General features: G+C 38.2%; 2 protein-coding genes across 3 annotated transcripts; one reads left to right on the top strand and one right to left on the bottom strand.

The window, feature by feature from the left end:
- The first annotated feature begins 3,334 nt into the window (after positions 1-3,334).
- LOC149378948 (uncharacterized) lies at positions 3,335-8,363 on the top strand. 2 transcript variants are annotated; one of them, XM_089602731.1, is made up of 4 exons: positions 3,335-3,540; positions 3,679-6,108; positions 7,269-7,579; positions 7,677-8,363. In XM_089602731.1, exons 2-4 carry the CDS (start codon positions 3,869-3,871, stop codon positions 8,033-8,035), a joined length of 2,910 nt encoding a protein of 969 aa, XP_089458857.1. In that variant the 5' UTR covers positions 3,335-3,540; positions 3,679-3,868; the 3' UTR covers positions 8,036-8,363. The 2 variants fall into 2 exon arrangements, with proteins under 2 accessions (XP_089458857.1, XP_089458856.1); XM_089602730.1 differs by having other exon boundaries at positions 3,335-6,108.
- A 2,662-nt stretch (positions 8,364-11,025) lies between these two features.
- LOC149378947 (Enhancer of polycomb-like transcription factor protein) lies at positions 11,026-15,046 on the bottom strand. The gene is made up of 4 exons (XM_089603037.1): positions 13,771-15,046; positions 12,127-13,389; positions 11,735-11,849; positions 11,026-11,576 (listed from the first exon to the last, which is right to left on the bottom strand). Exons 1-4 carry the CDS (start codon positions 14,458-14,460, stop codon positions 11,341-11,343), a joined length of 2,304 nt encoding a protein of 767 aa, XP_089459163.1. The 5' UTR covers positions 14,461-15,046; the 3' UTR covers positions 11,026-11,340.
- Between the last annotated feature and the right edge of the window lie 736 nt (positions 15,047-15,782).

Raw genomic sequence — 15,782 nt, 5'->3', positions numbered from 1 at the left:
TGAAACAACTTGCTTCCAAAAAATCATTAAAAAATGAAACAACTCGCTTCCATTTTCCAATTTGGAATCCACACGCATCTTTCCTCTCTATCTTCCTCATTTAAAAAAAAAAAAAAAAAAACAAAACAAAACACTACTCTATCTTCCTCATATGATGGGAAAATAGTAGCAAAAATGCTCAATGATTAGACAAAACACTATTTATATACTCATTTTTTTTTTCTTATTGGGCAAAAATACTCAAAGTTTCAAATTTAGTTACACATAAATACTTTGCCGTTAAAATTTATGTTTGAACTTAACGGTCCGAGTAGTAACGGACCCACTATAACGTAACATATGGTATTTTTGCCAAAGAAAAAAACTTCAAGTATATAAATAGTATTTTGACCAAACATTGAGTATTATTGCCACCATTTTCCTTTACATTTACATCTGTAAACTTTCTATCTTTCTTATATTACCAAAAAGAAACTTTCCATCTTTTAGACATATTTTGAGCAAGTCATACACAGGGAAAGGAAACAAGACAACTCGAAATACATTGAAAAAAAATTTCATTCAAAACCCAAATTTGTAAAGTTATCATGCGAGAATAAACGGAATTGCACGAGATTTGAGCAAAATTGAATAGCTAAGCGAAGGGAAACGAAAGTTCCGCGTGGAAAGGTGAGAGATTTGAGAAGATCTTGCGATGGAAGAGGCGAGATTCGCAGAGCTTTTTTCTCGTCCGAAGCTGAGGATAAGCTGCGATTTTGTGTGACTTTTTTTTTCAGTTTGTAACTTTAGTCAAACGAGAAATTGGGATGAGTCAAAACGCGAGAAACACAGCGAGATATCGTGAGAAACAGATAACTTTGCGAGTTATTAACATCTCGCTCTCACACTTAGGCGAGAAACGAGAACATACCCCAATCTCGCGCGAGATTTCAATCTTTTATTTAAACCAGCACTGTTTCAATAGATGTCCCAGTTTTTTTTTCTCAAAAGGGCGAAAAAAAAATTAACCACTGTAAAGTGAAATAAAAGATGTCTCCAATGTGGAATGCAAGTCATGAATCCTAGTGGCGCAACAAAAGAACAATATATACACTTGCCGATCTAAGCAGGGCCGGCCCAATAGGTAAGCGAGGTAAGCCCTTGCTTAAGGCCCCTGAATATTTGGAGAAGGCCCAAAATTTTTGAATGGCATAATCAGTCGATTGTATAAGATTTGTGGTCAAATACCAACAAACATTGGATTTCATTCTGCTTGTACTGATGATGTTACTTAATAAAAAAGCCCATTTAAATGTAGACCCAACTTGTCATATTTTCTATTTAAAAAAGAAAAAGAAAAAAGCTTATATTCCATTCACTTGCACGATATCAGAGGTTGATTCAATTCTTGTGCCACTATTCTGATTATCCCATCTTTTGATTAATTTACGTCATGATAATTGGGCCTTAAGCCCATTATTTCTTTAATTGTGATACTGGGTTTAAATTAAACCCTTCTTATATGATGTTAGACTTTGATGCAAGTGGTTAAATCAATTTCGGCAATAACATTCAAAATCGATTTTTGAATGTTATTAAAATACTTGATTTTTGGTTTGAACCATTTTTTTAACAAGGCCACAATTCTAATGTTCGCTTTAGGCCCCGGTGGGCATTGGGCCGGCCCTGGATCTAAGTACATGCTAGTAATTTCGTACCGAATAACAAATATAAGATCTCAAGCCTAAGCCTAACAGTAAGGTTACCTTGGCGGTGGATCGCACTTTTTTTTTTTTTTTTGAAATGGGTGTGGATTGTACTTTGGCTATCAGACTGTCCTTGTTAATTTTGTTATTTTAAACTAAGTAGTCATATCGTATATTTTCATACGGTATTATTTTCTGTACATTTGTAATATATTGATTTTTTTAATAGTTTAATTTAGTTAAATATCTTATATATTATTATTTATTTATTTTTAAATTTATTAACTTAGATTTTAGTGATTTTATTTGCTTAAATTTACGCTAAGGCAAATAATTTAATTTTTTTTTTAATTTTTTAGCTTATATATAATCTATGGTTACTTAGTGAGAAAACAATGTAACTAATTCATATTAATATAAAATAATAAAAAAAATAAAAAATCCTAAATAATATTTTAAAATATATATATATATATATATATATATATATATATATATTGTGTTTCTTATTATATTATTTGTTTCACTAATATTTCTTTTGTTTTAGAGAATTCTATACTTATTATTCCTTTTGAGTTGAGAAATTTCTTAAGCTACACCTAATACATAAAGAAATATCACCGATGGACCTTTCATTTAAAAAAATATCTGAAAATGAACTTATATATATATTTTAGACAAAAATATCCCTCAGATTATTTGAACTTAATTTTTCTCTTGTTATTTCTCATTTCCACTCTCTCTTTCTTGGCCTTGACGAACGCACACGGAAATAATTTATTAAAAATTATTTTTTCGATTTTAAACTCTATAATTGAAGAAAATATTGAATTTCATCGGAATTTATCAAAATTCATCAAAATTAATCGGACTTAATTCAAAATAAGGAAGCAATAACTCTTTTTTGCAACAATGACTACAAAAGAAGTCGTTGTTACTCTTTCAAATCAATTTCGATTAACTCCGAGTAATTACGTTGGCTTTAGATTATTTCTGATGACCTTAACATATCATTGGAAGTCGTTGTAATTAATTAAAATTAATTTGAATTAAAAACAATATCAGCTCTTTTTTATAGTTGATGTTGCCAACAAGAGTTGTGTTTTCTTAACTCGAAATTAATTATGAGTAATTCAAAAATTAAAAATTAGTTCCGCATGTGTTGGTCGAAGATTTTCGGAGGTCATCGAAAATTATTGGAATCCGTTGGAGTTCATCAGATTTCGTCAAGGCCGGAAGAGAGTGAAAATAAAAAAATAACAAAATAAACGATAAAAGCTTAAGTTGAAATGTGTTGATGGGTGTTTTTGTTCTAAATATAAGAAGAAAAAAAAAAACTTATTTTCATATATTTCTTAAATAGAAAACATTAATAAGATTTCTCTAACTATTAGGTCCAATTTAAAAAAAATTATTTTTTCGGTTGAAAATTATGCGAGTAGCTTATCTTTTGCGGACGTAAGTTGAACCAATGGTTTAAGATTTATTTTATTCGCAATTTGCACACATAAAAGTCTAAAATAAGAATTGAAAATAAAGAAAAAAATTATTAATTGTAAAGTCTTTCGATATTCTGTTGCTTTTGTTTTTTTAATAATTCAATCTTTACATGATAGAATATCGTCGATTAAACATAAAATATATTATCACTTTTGCGTTTCTTATTTTCGTAGAGATCTTATAAGAGACACGAGATCTTGCCACCCTAAGTTTGGGATATCGATATTTCCTTGCTTAATAGCAGTCTTTTGTGAAGGAAAAAAAATAAAATAAAAAATTAGAGCCCCAATCGAGCCCCAGGGAGATTAAGAGGCCTTATTCCGAGCGATCGATATCCATGGATTCGCTTCAAAAGGTTTGAGCTTTACCTTCTCACAGTAACTGTTTCTCAGTCGTCCAGTTGTTGCCCTGCTCTGATCCAATTCACTTGTCGGTGGGGATAGGCTTTTTCGCGATTATCTAATTGAGTTCGTGCTTCGGTTCTTACAATTAGGGTTTCTGATTCTTATCTCTTACACACAAGAAAACGAAGGATCAGGCTTTAGATTATATTTGCTTCTGATTATGCTGGATCGACAAGTCGACGTCTAATTTGTGGCTGCGAAAGAAGATTCCGAGATAGAATATCGGAGGGACGAGAGTTTCATCAGTCAACCTTCGTCTACAAGGCCGCGTATGAGAACATGGATCGGCTGATTCGGAGGAGTGTGAGCCCTCAAGAGCTTCCACAAGACGTGGGTGCGAGGCAAAGGAGTGGCGGTTCGGTGGAGAGGATGGAATATGGTTGGGTTGTAGATGGAGCCGGGAGAGCCAGTCGGGTACGATCGAGGTCGCCGCCGGCCATGCTTTTGAGCAATTCACGGAAAAGGCCTCAGTACGATAATAGGGTCGGGAATTCACCCGGTAACTACTCCCCGGCCACATTAGCTGAATTGAGGCAGAGGCGTGGAGATATAGACGAGCTGAAGAATCTGAAGTTCGACAACGACGATGCTGAATCCCACGGTGCGAATGCTTTTGGTTACGATCCCAGGTCTCATAAAGGGGATTTCGATGACGTCGGTTTCTCGGCCGGTGATAAACGTCAGTTCTACGGTCAGGATTCAGTCTTGGCGCAAGGATCGTATCAGTCGCCCTCTCACCGAAGTCGCACTTCAGCATCGGTTTATGGGGTTACTGGTGGAAAATTGCCTCCATTTTCCAAGGGTATGGATACCCAGAAGAATTTTGAGCAAGGAAGAGTTCCGTACCACGAAGTTATGGATTCGGATAGGCAACCGGTGACTCATTCCTATGAAGATGGACAAAAGCCCGTTTTTCAAACTAGGGAAGTCGCGTATCAGGTGATGCCAGGACCTAAGACTAAAGGGTTACTGAATCCCTCCGAAATGTCGAGGAATGAGTATTTTGCTTATCAGGACGGCGTACATTTTCCTCAGAAATACGAGTTCAAAGGCAGCGGAAAGCTTAGCCAACCCATGAATTCGGGTGCGTATAGGGAAAGGTCAATTCTAGATTCAGGTAGAGCCCCAGAAGGGTCGCAACGAAGTGCATCTTTCTATCCAGGGGAATATAGTCCCGACATCGATAAGGGTGAAGATGAGGATTATTACTACCTGAGACGACGCGAAGTGGTTGATGACCGTGGATATCCAGATGATGACATGAATGAAATAGCCGTAGCTCCACGAGATCAACTGGACTACGGACGTACTCAAATTATTTACGACGACGGAGATATCTCAAGGCCAACTAGAACGCACGCCTTCGCTGATAGAAACGATGACATTGATGGATCCGGTGGAAATCTGAGACGGGGAATCAAATACTACCGTCCAGCAACTGAGAATCAATCTGATCCAGACTACATTGATATGAGAAGACAACCTCGTGCATCGAAGGAGGGTGGAGAATATTTGTGTCCAAGATTTACTCAAGTCGAGATCGCCGAAGATCGCGAACTAATGCACATGGGTGCATCCAAAAATCACCGGGTATCATACGTAGAAGAAGACTATGTTTTCGAAGACGATCTTGATCGACCGTTTCGACAAGAGAGGCTACCACTCTCTCATGTCTCTAAATATAGGACGGAAATGAATAGGCACAATGTAAGAGTGCCGAATATGAGGGACGAGCATGGAATGTATAAACCACAAGATAGAGTTGTCAAAGGAGAATATAGAATTCAAGAAGGGACGAGCTCTTACAATCCTAGAAAAAGTTTCCCGGGAAAGATGTATTCTGGTAGACAATTTGAAGAATTACATGAAACCGAGGACGAGTGGGTTGATGAGGAGATGATCGAGGTAGATACCTCGAGGACAAGAGGATTTCAGCAGCCCAGGTTTCGAAGAACCACCGAGAAAAAGTATGACAGAGGATCGGAGGGTCGTCAAGCTTTCGTATCCGATGAGTGGTTATCGTCTCAGGAGGTTTCACATGTACGTAAACTTTCTGTCGGGCCTGGATTCAATAAACCGTATAATAGACACATAAGGGGCAACAGAAGAGTTGGTTATACTACTCGTCATAACTCACAGCAATTTGATGACGATAGAAAGGAGCAACTTTACAGACAGAGAAATGGTTATGATGGAAGAAATCAGATGTTCGGACAGAACAATCATCACTTAAGGAACAACCACATGAACAACAGACAACAGAAGATTTGGAATAGAAACGAAGGTCGTTGTGATGATAGGTTTGGAGGCTATGGGAATAATAATGATGGCGGGCCATCTGAAGATTGGGTTGGCCCCGAAGTGTCTGTGCTTGCGGAGGATTCTGAGGAATTCAAACAACTGGTTCATGACGCGTTTTTGAAATTCTCTAGAATGTTAAATGGGAGCTTAGCCGTTCAGAGAAGATACAAGGAAGAAGGGAAGGCTGGTAGTTTGTTCTGCGTTGTTTGTGGACGAAGGTGTGTGGTTTTTTTTTATTATTTTCTGTAACGTCCTTTCTTAAAATGGAACAGGCTATTCGTGTTTCCATTCAGGTATTTTGTGGTGTTAAACATCTGGGCAAGGAAGTTGTGACTTGCTTCAAGATTGATGAGTGTGCTTGGGACTTAGTACACATAAGTTGATTAGGAGACTTGAGTTAGATCTACAGGTAGTGATGGAGAGATATAATAGAAAGGCTGAGGTAGCTAATTTTTATATTAATTATAGACTGGCTATTCCTTGTAGAATGTTGATTTAACGGAAGTTGTAAGCATAAATTATTCATTTTCAGGACTTAGTGGTGGCAATGAGAAAAAAAAAAATTCAGAATCGTTCAATTAGTTGTAATACAATGGTAGTAAATATTAGCAACAAAGAGTAGATATTTGATGCATTATAATTCCACTAAACGAAATTCTGCGCGTATTTAGTAACTTATTTGTTTATGTCCTATCCTCTATGATCATTGAATATGTTTAGTCATTCCTTAGCGGATGGTTAAAATTCTGGAACGGAGGATAAGCCATAGTCAAATAGGAGTTAATGAGTATAACTCATACAATATTTCCCTATAATGGTGAATGCTATTGTCAGTCGACGTTGATGTCCATCAAATTTCGGGTTGGCTGAAACTGAGCAGAGAAAGATCATTATGTTTTGCTCGACATTGATTATCATGTTCTAGGTTTGCTCTTAGCTGGGAGATGTTTGGAACTTTGAGTTTACTAAATATCATTAAGGACGTGTTAGCTAGTAATGATGCTTCGGGTATGGTCAGCTTTCTTGATATGCCTTTAGTTAGCTGTGGAGGATACTATCACGTTTTCTTATATCAGCCCTATCTTGATAGGCCATCTTTTGTCATTTTCTCTGATACAGTAGATTGATATGAAAACTTAACCGAACGACGGACGGCATGACATTTACTTTACTAACTCTTTTCCACCATTTTTTTTCCTTCGACAAGAAAGTGGCATTTTTGTTTATTATGGTCATGAGTTATATCATGAATTTATTACATCCCCTTTAATCTGTTCCCTACAAATAGAAACTATTCTTTATTTTATGTTCTATGGCTTGGCAGCAAGTTTATAAACTTGGTTCATACTCTGATGTCTCTTTATTTTTCTGTCTACAGTGTCTCAAAGGAGTTCATGGACACTCGGCGATTGGTGACACATGCTTTCATGTCTCACAAGACTGGGTTGAGAGCAGACCATTTGGGTCTTCTCAAGGCAATTTGTGTAATGTTGGGATGGAGTAGCGTGATTCCCGAAGATAAAATCACTTGGGTCCCACAAATACTTCCTCAGGATCAAGCTTTGGCTCAGAAGGAGGATTTGATCCTTTGGCCGCCGGTAGTTGTTATCCACAACATCTCTTTATCAGACAAAAATCCGGAGAAATGGAAGGTGATAACTGTGGAAGCGCTCGAGACCTTCATAAGGGGTTAGTTGGTAGTTGCTATGTACTATTCTTTATGGTATAGAGCTAACCTCTCAAATTTTTACCATTTTACGCAATGATTTTCTCCATGGTTATGCAGGCAAAGGTCTTATCAGGGGAAGAGTAAAAGTGGTGTTGGGTAAGGCAGCTGACCAGAGCGTTATGGTGGTGAAGTTCTTGGGGACTTTTTCTGGGCTCGGAGATGCAGAGAAGATTCACAAGTATTTCGCGGAGAACAACCGCGGAAGATTAGATTTGGAGTCAAAGATTGCCAGTGAAATCTCTGTCAACAATGAAGCCGAACCAGTGGAGGAGAATATCTTGTATGGCTATATCGGCATCTCAGAGGACTTGGATAAAGTTGATTACAGCACTCGCAACACTGGTTTGATCAAGAGCAAAACTGATATTTTGGACCTTGCTAACGCTCCTGTGAAAGCTGAGGAGACTAAGCAGTAAAGAAAGAAAAAAAGGATTTGTTTTGGGAGGGGAGAGAGGTGATGACAAAAAAATTATGGTAAATTTTTTTGGGTGAGCTGAGATGAAGGTACTATGCTACTCTCCTAGTAATTTTGTAGATAGAAGAAGGGCAAAAGTAAGTTGAAGATTCTTCTAACCAAAACCTGATGTCATGTCACTGCTTGGTCTTCTTGTCTTGTGGTTGATAGTGCTCTTTCTGCTTTTCAATAAATGTTAAATCGGTCTTTTGAACAACATATGTTAAAAGTTTTTGTAGTTTATTTGAAGACTGCTGTTGGCTTGCACCAAGTGACTTGACTTGAACTGATGATGTTTAATTCTGTTTTGGTTTCTATTTGAAATTTATAAATATTAAGCATTTGCTACTTTAGATTACTTGCACTGGGTACTACTACTGGAGCCAAAGATCGCGAGCTGAATGGCTCAAAAAGAGCGATCGAAAGTCTCCAAAATGGTTATACCTCTGGTTGTATGATAATACCAAAATCCTCAATAAACGCCAATGTCATTACCACCTTCTAGCGAATTTACTCCAATGGCGGGATATAAGTGAAAAAATCAGATATGGTTATGGCTTATGACCGGGTTGAGTGACCGTTCTTAGAAGCTATAGAAAAAGATTGGCTTCAAGCCCAAAAATTGTCTTGACAACCGCATTCAACTTAGTGATCAACAAAGGGTTGGGGGACACATTAAACCAAGTCGAGGCTTCCGCCATGGCTGTCCCCTGAAACCCTACCTCTTCTTCATATGTGCAAAAGTATTCTCGGCTATTCTCCAGAGCTTCGAGAATACTAAGCTCCTATTGGGTTTCAAGTGCATTCAGAACACCAATCAGTTATATAGTGTCATGTCTGGACAACAAGTGAACCTCAACAAATCGTAAATGCTCTTCGCGCCTAATACTATCGCCGAATGCAAGGAAGTAATCGAGCACATCATTTGATGTGAAGGACACCTCATAATCGACACAAATATGAGTCTCCCCACAATAGTTGGCATAGATCTTGTAAGCAAAGAACTTCCCTCACTCGGCCTTCTAGATCACGTGCCCAAAACCAGGGTTCAATATACGTGGCAGGGGCATAGCATCGTATGGGGTTGAGATATCATAAAAAAAAAGGCTTAATGGAAAGTGGGACTTCAAGGTCTTTGATGAAAATTGGGTCGAGCACCTTCGAGCCGATTGCAAACTAATCATAAGATAATATTGTGCAAGCGGTCCCTCTAATTACCTTTGTCGACGACACTTTCCTTTGGCACTTCAAAGAGTTGACATGTAAACAGTGCGCTTGGGCTAAGCATGCCACCACGAGTGCCTCTGAGGAATCTTCGCCGAGAGAGGGTCGAGGTAGCCACGAGTGGGGAATCAATTGCAACCCAATCCTATCCACCTCGTGCATGAGGCCCTCCATGTTTTTTGGACGTGTGAACGCCACATCTTGTGGGAGGCCCTCCCTTGTGTCAATGTTCTCCATAACCAATGGCAACGTGATTTCAAAAGCCTATGCCTTGTTGGTCATCACCACTTTTGGGTCGAGGATAACAAACATGTGTATGTACCTTTGCGTTTTTCGTTGCCAACTGGAATAATCCTAATACCCTCTTCTTAATTGGTAGGTTCTGAGATTCCTCAACGACACTCAAAGAAAATAAAATTTTGGGACGAAAAAATTACCAATAAATATTGATATTTGATCCTTCCATGTATCTAAGAATACACATCCATATTTGAGTGACTTTTATTATATATAGTGAATGAAGTTTTATAATTGTATAAATAAGTTATTCAAGGATTAAAATACTGATATCGATCGAACCGATACCGATTTCGATAGTCTAATTTTACCAAGATATCGACTATAAAATGATTATTTCAATGATATTATTTATGGGTTTGTTACCTTTTTATATTTTTAGTTTTATTTTCTTTTAAAAGTCTACAAGTATAAATTACAATTTTTTTAATTAAATCTCACACACACACAAGCAAGTTTTATAACGAGTCTATCGATTGCTTTTTGCTTTTTCATCAAGTCTCTCTCTCTCTCTCTCTCTCTCTCTCTCTCTCTCTCTCTCTTATTGTATTATATATCTTAGAAAAAATCTCAAACATAGGAAATAAAACAAGACAAGTTCGCAGGGACCTCTAACACTTGCTTTTTACATCTAAACAAACAAAGCCCCCATTAAAGCATCTTCAACTCACTCCATAATAAAGTGAGATGGAATAAAATGGAGTTGCATTTACTCCACTTCAACTCCATTTCTCACTAGATTATGGAGTGAATGGATAATGAAACTCCAAATATGAAATTTCACTATTCATTCAACTCAATTTCGGCGTGAGATTTAATCATATTTAATTAGTTTATATAATTACAAAATAACCCAGAAATTATTAAATTTAAATACCTTATGTGCACTTGAATTAATTTATCACAAAATTACATATGAATTTTTTTTAGTTTATTCTAAATTTTGATATGTGATATAGAATCATTACACTAAAAAGGTCATTAAAAATAGTAATTTTCATTTCAAACAAACTAGAAAATAAATTACATGAAATTAATATATAAATAAAATAATTATTTTGTATATTATTATGAAGTACTTACTTTATAAATTGTGTACCAAGTATTTAAATTTTATACGTAATGTGTGTTTGTTTTTATGATGTGAGATAAACTGTACTGTATTTTGGAGTATTAGTAGGTGATGTTTTTATGTTAAATCTTACGTACCATTAACTATCATCAACTTCCACGTATGAAACATATGAAATATGATATTGAACGAGTACAGTTGGAAAAGACACTCATTATCCGTGATACACTTCACGCGAAACTTCAATTTTTGGTTAAATTGTGATTTTCTACACTACTACTGATTTGTTCATCGTATTCTTTTCCAAAGCACGATGGCATTTGCTTTCAGAGTAAACGCGTTAGCGTAAAAAGCGATCGTGTATAATTTTCATGTATTTTTTCTGACAAATTTTTTTTTTTTTCATTTATCCTTTTCTGTCGAGAAAATCGACCAAAACCACCCGTACGCACGGAGGCGTGGGGTTTTACTAATATAGAATGTACAATACCAATAAAAAAAAACCTATACAAAATTACAATACCCTCCTTCTCTCTCTCTTCAAGGATTGTTGTTTTCCCTCGAGGCTTTTCTCAAACACAGCCACAGAGATTCTTATGAGCAACGATGGTGATCTTTTTTTTTTTTTCTTTTAACTTAAAAATGGGTCAATATCAGGAAAACCATTATTTGATTCAGTCAAGAAAATGATCAACAGCGATGGGCGATGATTCCAAGAACGCAGCTCCTTGGGCAATCCTGAGGGCCACAGCGGCTTTGTAAGTCGCCAGGTCAGCATTCTTCATAAGCAATTGAGCCTTTCTCCGTTTGCGAACCGCTAATCCCATGCACGCCTTTGCCGAGGCTTTCGCCGTTTCGACCTTGCGCCTTCTTTCCTGTTCTTCCATGGTCTCTCTCTCTGCCGTAATCTCTGCACATTATCAGAGAAGAGAAGTACGTTAATTACAGATCTGTATATATTCACAATATGTTAAACATGTGCCAAGGAATTTGTTTGAGTTTTCACATCATTGAACTTTTTACAGAGCTACCGAATGTTAAAATATTATCAAAGACAGGCAAAACTACCTTGCAAAATGCTAGGCAGCTTTACTCTTCCGACCTTGCTGGGTTGCCTTTTGAAAGATCTTTTCTTGCGGAATAAAGGCCTGGGAACAAACGTAGCTCTCTTCAGTTGATGGCTCTGTCAGCACAACAATAATGTTCAGTTAGTCAACGTCCAAGTCAAGCTCAAAAAAGAAAAATAAATTTCTAAACTCATGTACTGTATACGCACACGAGCAAGCTAATTAACAAAGGTGAAGTCAGTAACTGAATAAAGAAAAATATAGATACACATGTACACTAACGGCTCTCAGACTCGAACCAATTTTCCATGAAAAATGTACTGAATCTAAAATTACATATCCTTCTTCAAATTCCCAACTTGACGTGTGATGAGTAATAATTTTGACTTTTACCTGGAAAATTCGAAGCAGAGAGGACCGCTTCAGATTCCGCTTTTCCATCCAATAACGGTAAACAGCTTCAATAACTTCCCGACTACCCAAATGCGAACCAAAATCAGGCGGCGGTTTGTCCTCCGAGAGATCATACGGACTACAATAGTAGGCTTTCTCAAAGGCATCGACCATCAACTCCAAAGTATCCTCCAAAACGGGAACATGCGAATCGTTCTTGGCCGAGGACTCAGAGTTGAAGCGTTCCAGCCACAACTCATCCTCCGTATCCAAATCGTAGTTCGCAGTTTTCCTCCCCATGGCTCTACACACCTCGTCGTCCTTCACAGTTATATACGAATCGGGTCTGCAAAAGGGCTCGATTTGGTTGCTACCGTCCTCCGATACTTCGTTTACACCGGGAATAGGGATGGCCTTAACCCCAGGAATCGGGACGTTGCGGTCCCAACACTTTTTGTAAAGATCTTTGAAGACAATCCAGTCGCTCTTGTCGCGAAATTCGAGCTTCCAGCCATTGTCTCCGGTCCACATGATGGAATTTGTGGATCGGTTCACATTGTAAGGCCTCATAACTTTTTCGGGCTTTTGGGTGAATTTTGTTGACCCGTCGGCTTTCTTCACTGTGATGACCCACTCTCGTGAAGGAGATACGCCCAACACTACTTGAGCACCTTCTTCTCTGTAGCATTTATCTGACTCAATCACCAGCACGTTCGCTCTGCAGAGAGTTGAATCCCTTCTCTGCTTTGACCCGTTCATTCTCGAACTGACTTCTCTCATGTTCCTAACCGGGCTGCTACTCCAAACTGATCTCCTAAGCTTACTTGATGTTATAGTGAAAGAAACTGTGTTTTTCCTAAAACTAACTAAATCAGAAACTAATCCGTTATTAGAAGGGTTTCTACTAGCACTCTTCCTCCTAATAGAGCTCCGCCTCTTTTGAATTCCCCGAGAGACTAGGCCATTCTTGTACTGAGTGCTTCGACCGAGTAATTTCGAAGCTCTCAGAGACGGGTTTGACACCCACTTGTTCGCATCGGAGCAGGTAATGACTCTCTGCTCTGGCTCCTCGTTGTCGGATTCATCACTCGTGTCGGCTGATTCACTCCGAAGCGACAGTTGATTCTTGTTTCGCAAAAACATGGAGGTATGCATGTTCATGAAACACAGAGGAAGAGCAGAAAAGTCTACAGTGAACAACGGCATAAACTGCACAGCACCAAAGATCTTGCAACTTGCGAAACGCCTCGTCGTAGAATGATCCTGAAAAAAGATTCAATGAAATGAGCATAAATTGTAAGACAATTTGAAAATTTATATATTAAAACCAAAGTCAATACCAAGTATTCATATTCCACTAAAATGGAAAGAAAAAAATACTTATATTCTGATTTACAACCTAATGGTATCGATTATGTAAAAAAAATGTGTATCTGACAGTTTCGTAACAGGCAAAATCAGCGTCAAAATCTCTATACCATATGAGGATTAAAAAAACATTCCAAAGATACCGAAACACACACTGGCATTTCCAATTTACCAAAACAACGCATGACACCAGTGTTACCATAATTTCACTTATTCCTCATCAACACTAAAACAGGCATGAAAAAGAAGAAGACAACAAAAGGAAACAAGGCTAACCTTAAACACGCTTATCCCACTGGAAGAAATGACATTGCAGATGGGCTCGGATGCAAGGAACCCAAAAAGATCAGACAATCTCAGCCTCGCCCGAGTCATGTACACGAAGACCAAACACAGAAACTGAGCCAGGCAGTAATTCCTGGCCAGCTCAGAGCCAGCCACGACGGTGACAACCCCTTCGCCAGAATTCAACTTCCTCTTCTGCCTCCGACCGGAAACCGGCTCCGCCACAACAGCCTTCCTCTTCCGCCGGTAAACGATCCCGAACAGCCTCTCGTCACAAAACCGGTCCTTCTTCTTCTTCTTCACCGGCGCCTCCACAAGATTCTTCCTCACCGGAGCGGGCTTGTGGTCCCACGTCTTGGGCTCGAAAAGCCTGCCTTTTTCACCTCCGCCGGTCTTGAGCCATTCCTCGCCGGAGTCCGGCCAGAGCCGCCGGCCGGAGCGCAAGACCCTAGCTCCATCAGCGCCTTTCACAACGCCGAAGACTCTCGTCGTCCGTCTCATTCCCACCGACGATGGCATCGCCGCCCGCAAGGAAGCCGTCTTTTTTGCCTCTCCTCTCGACTCGCCGCCGCTACTCAGTCGGATTGAAGCTCTCCGAGTCAGCTCGGCCTCGAACTCCGAGGCGTGGACCGAACCGAACCAGCCCGTGGAAGGTAACAGCTCAGCACGAACGGACCTCATCTTTCGACTCACCAATCATAAAGGCCATAATCAAAACGGCTAAAAACTCGCTTCTGACTCGGACCACGACTCAGTAAGAGTCTACTCTACAACAGATTTTATATATATGTAATATAAGATATGTACGTATACAAAATTACAGTAAACTATAAATAAATTTCTTTTTTACGAAATCAAGAAACTAAATCGAACAAGAAGACAGATATGATAAATACTGGGATTCGGATACAACAAACAGTGAAAACCCAAACAACAAAACAGAAAGAAAGAAAGAAAGAAAAAAAAAAGGAAAATTAGGGGAAAGATATCTATCTACATGAAATGGAGATCGGACATGGATATGGATAGTCAGAGATGAGAAGACGGTAGATCGGAGAGGAATTAAGGTTTTAGAGAGTGTTTGGGAGGCGATAAAGTGAGAGTGGAAACGGAAATTGGAGGGAAAAATGAAAAGAAAAAAAAAACAGTCTCTGTGAAGAGCGGCTAGGGTTTATGATTATAACATAAAAAACCTCAGAGAGAGAAAGGGTAAACCATTCGCCGACTCATGATGGCCGTTCGATCCTACAGATGGACGGCTCAGATCTCACCTTTTTGGTTCGCTCCAAACGAGGTTTGAGAGAGAGTCGTTTCAGCTTTTGGGAGAGAGAGAGAAACGGATATTTATTTTTTATATATATTTCATGGTGGTTGTGGGGAAGGGTTTCTTTCGGACACATGAAGATACGAGAAAGGGCTTTCGATGCTGACGTTGCAGGAGATTGGTCTAGGGGTGTTTTAGTAATATCGAGGCTGGCTAACTTGGATGGTAATGGACAAAAATCGCATAGTTTTGTTTCAGAGTTGTTACAAGAGGAGAGAGAGATTAAAGAAAGGGTAAAATTAGGATCCGGTAATTCGTTAAATTTGTTTATAAATATATTATAAGTCAAAAACTCACCTAGTCTTCCTCAAATTCATGGGAAAGTCGTTGTCTTTGGATTTTTTTAATCTACTAAATACGTATTTCCTAATCTTTTTCAGGGAAAATAGGCAAAAGTTATTCTAATTGATTTTATTTAGAAGAAAAAAATTATGTATTTTTAATCTGAATTTGACAGTAGAAAGGAACGCGTATGGGGCCTATGGGCATGGGTTAGAAATAGAATGACGTGAGCAAGAGTAAGTGAATTTAATAATTACCTTTTATTTTTTTACAACAATCCATTAAATAAAGACCGTATAATTACCTTCCTTGAAACGCTAACGGCTATTTTAATATATATTTTTTCTCGGAACGGCTTATTTAAATTTTAATATATATGTTTTATAACGGAAGATTT

The sequence above is a fragment of the Urtica dioica genome, chromosome 12, assembly GCF_054948205.1.
Source record: "Urtica dioica subsp. dioica isolate 48M chromosome 12, U.dioica_male_clone48M_v1_H2, whole genome shotgun sequence".
Classification (NCBI taxonomy): Eukaryota; Viridiplantae; Streptophyta; class Magnoliopsida; order Rosales; family Urticaceae; genus Urtica; species Urtica dioica.
The sequence above is the reverse complement of the archived record's forward strand: the minus strand, read 5'-3'. Positions and strand labels throughout refer to the sequence as shown.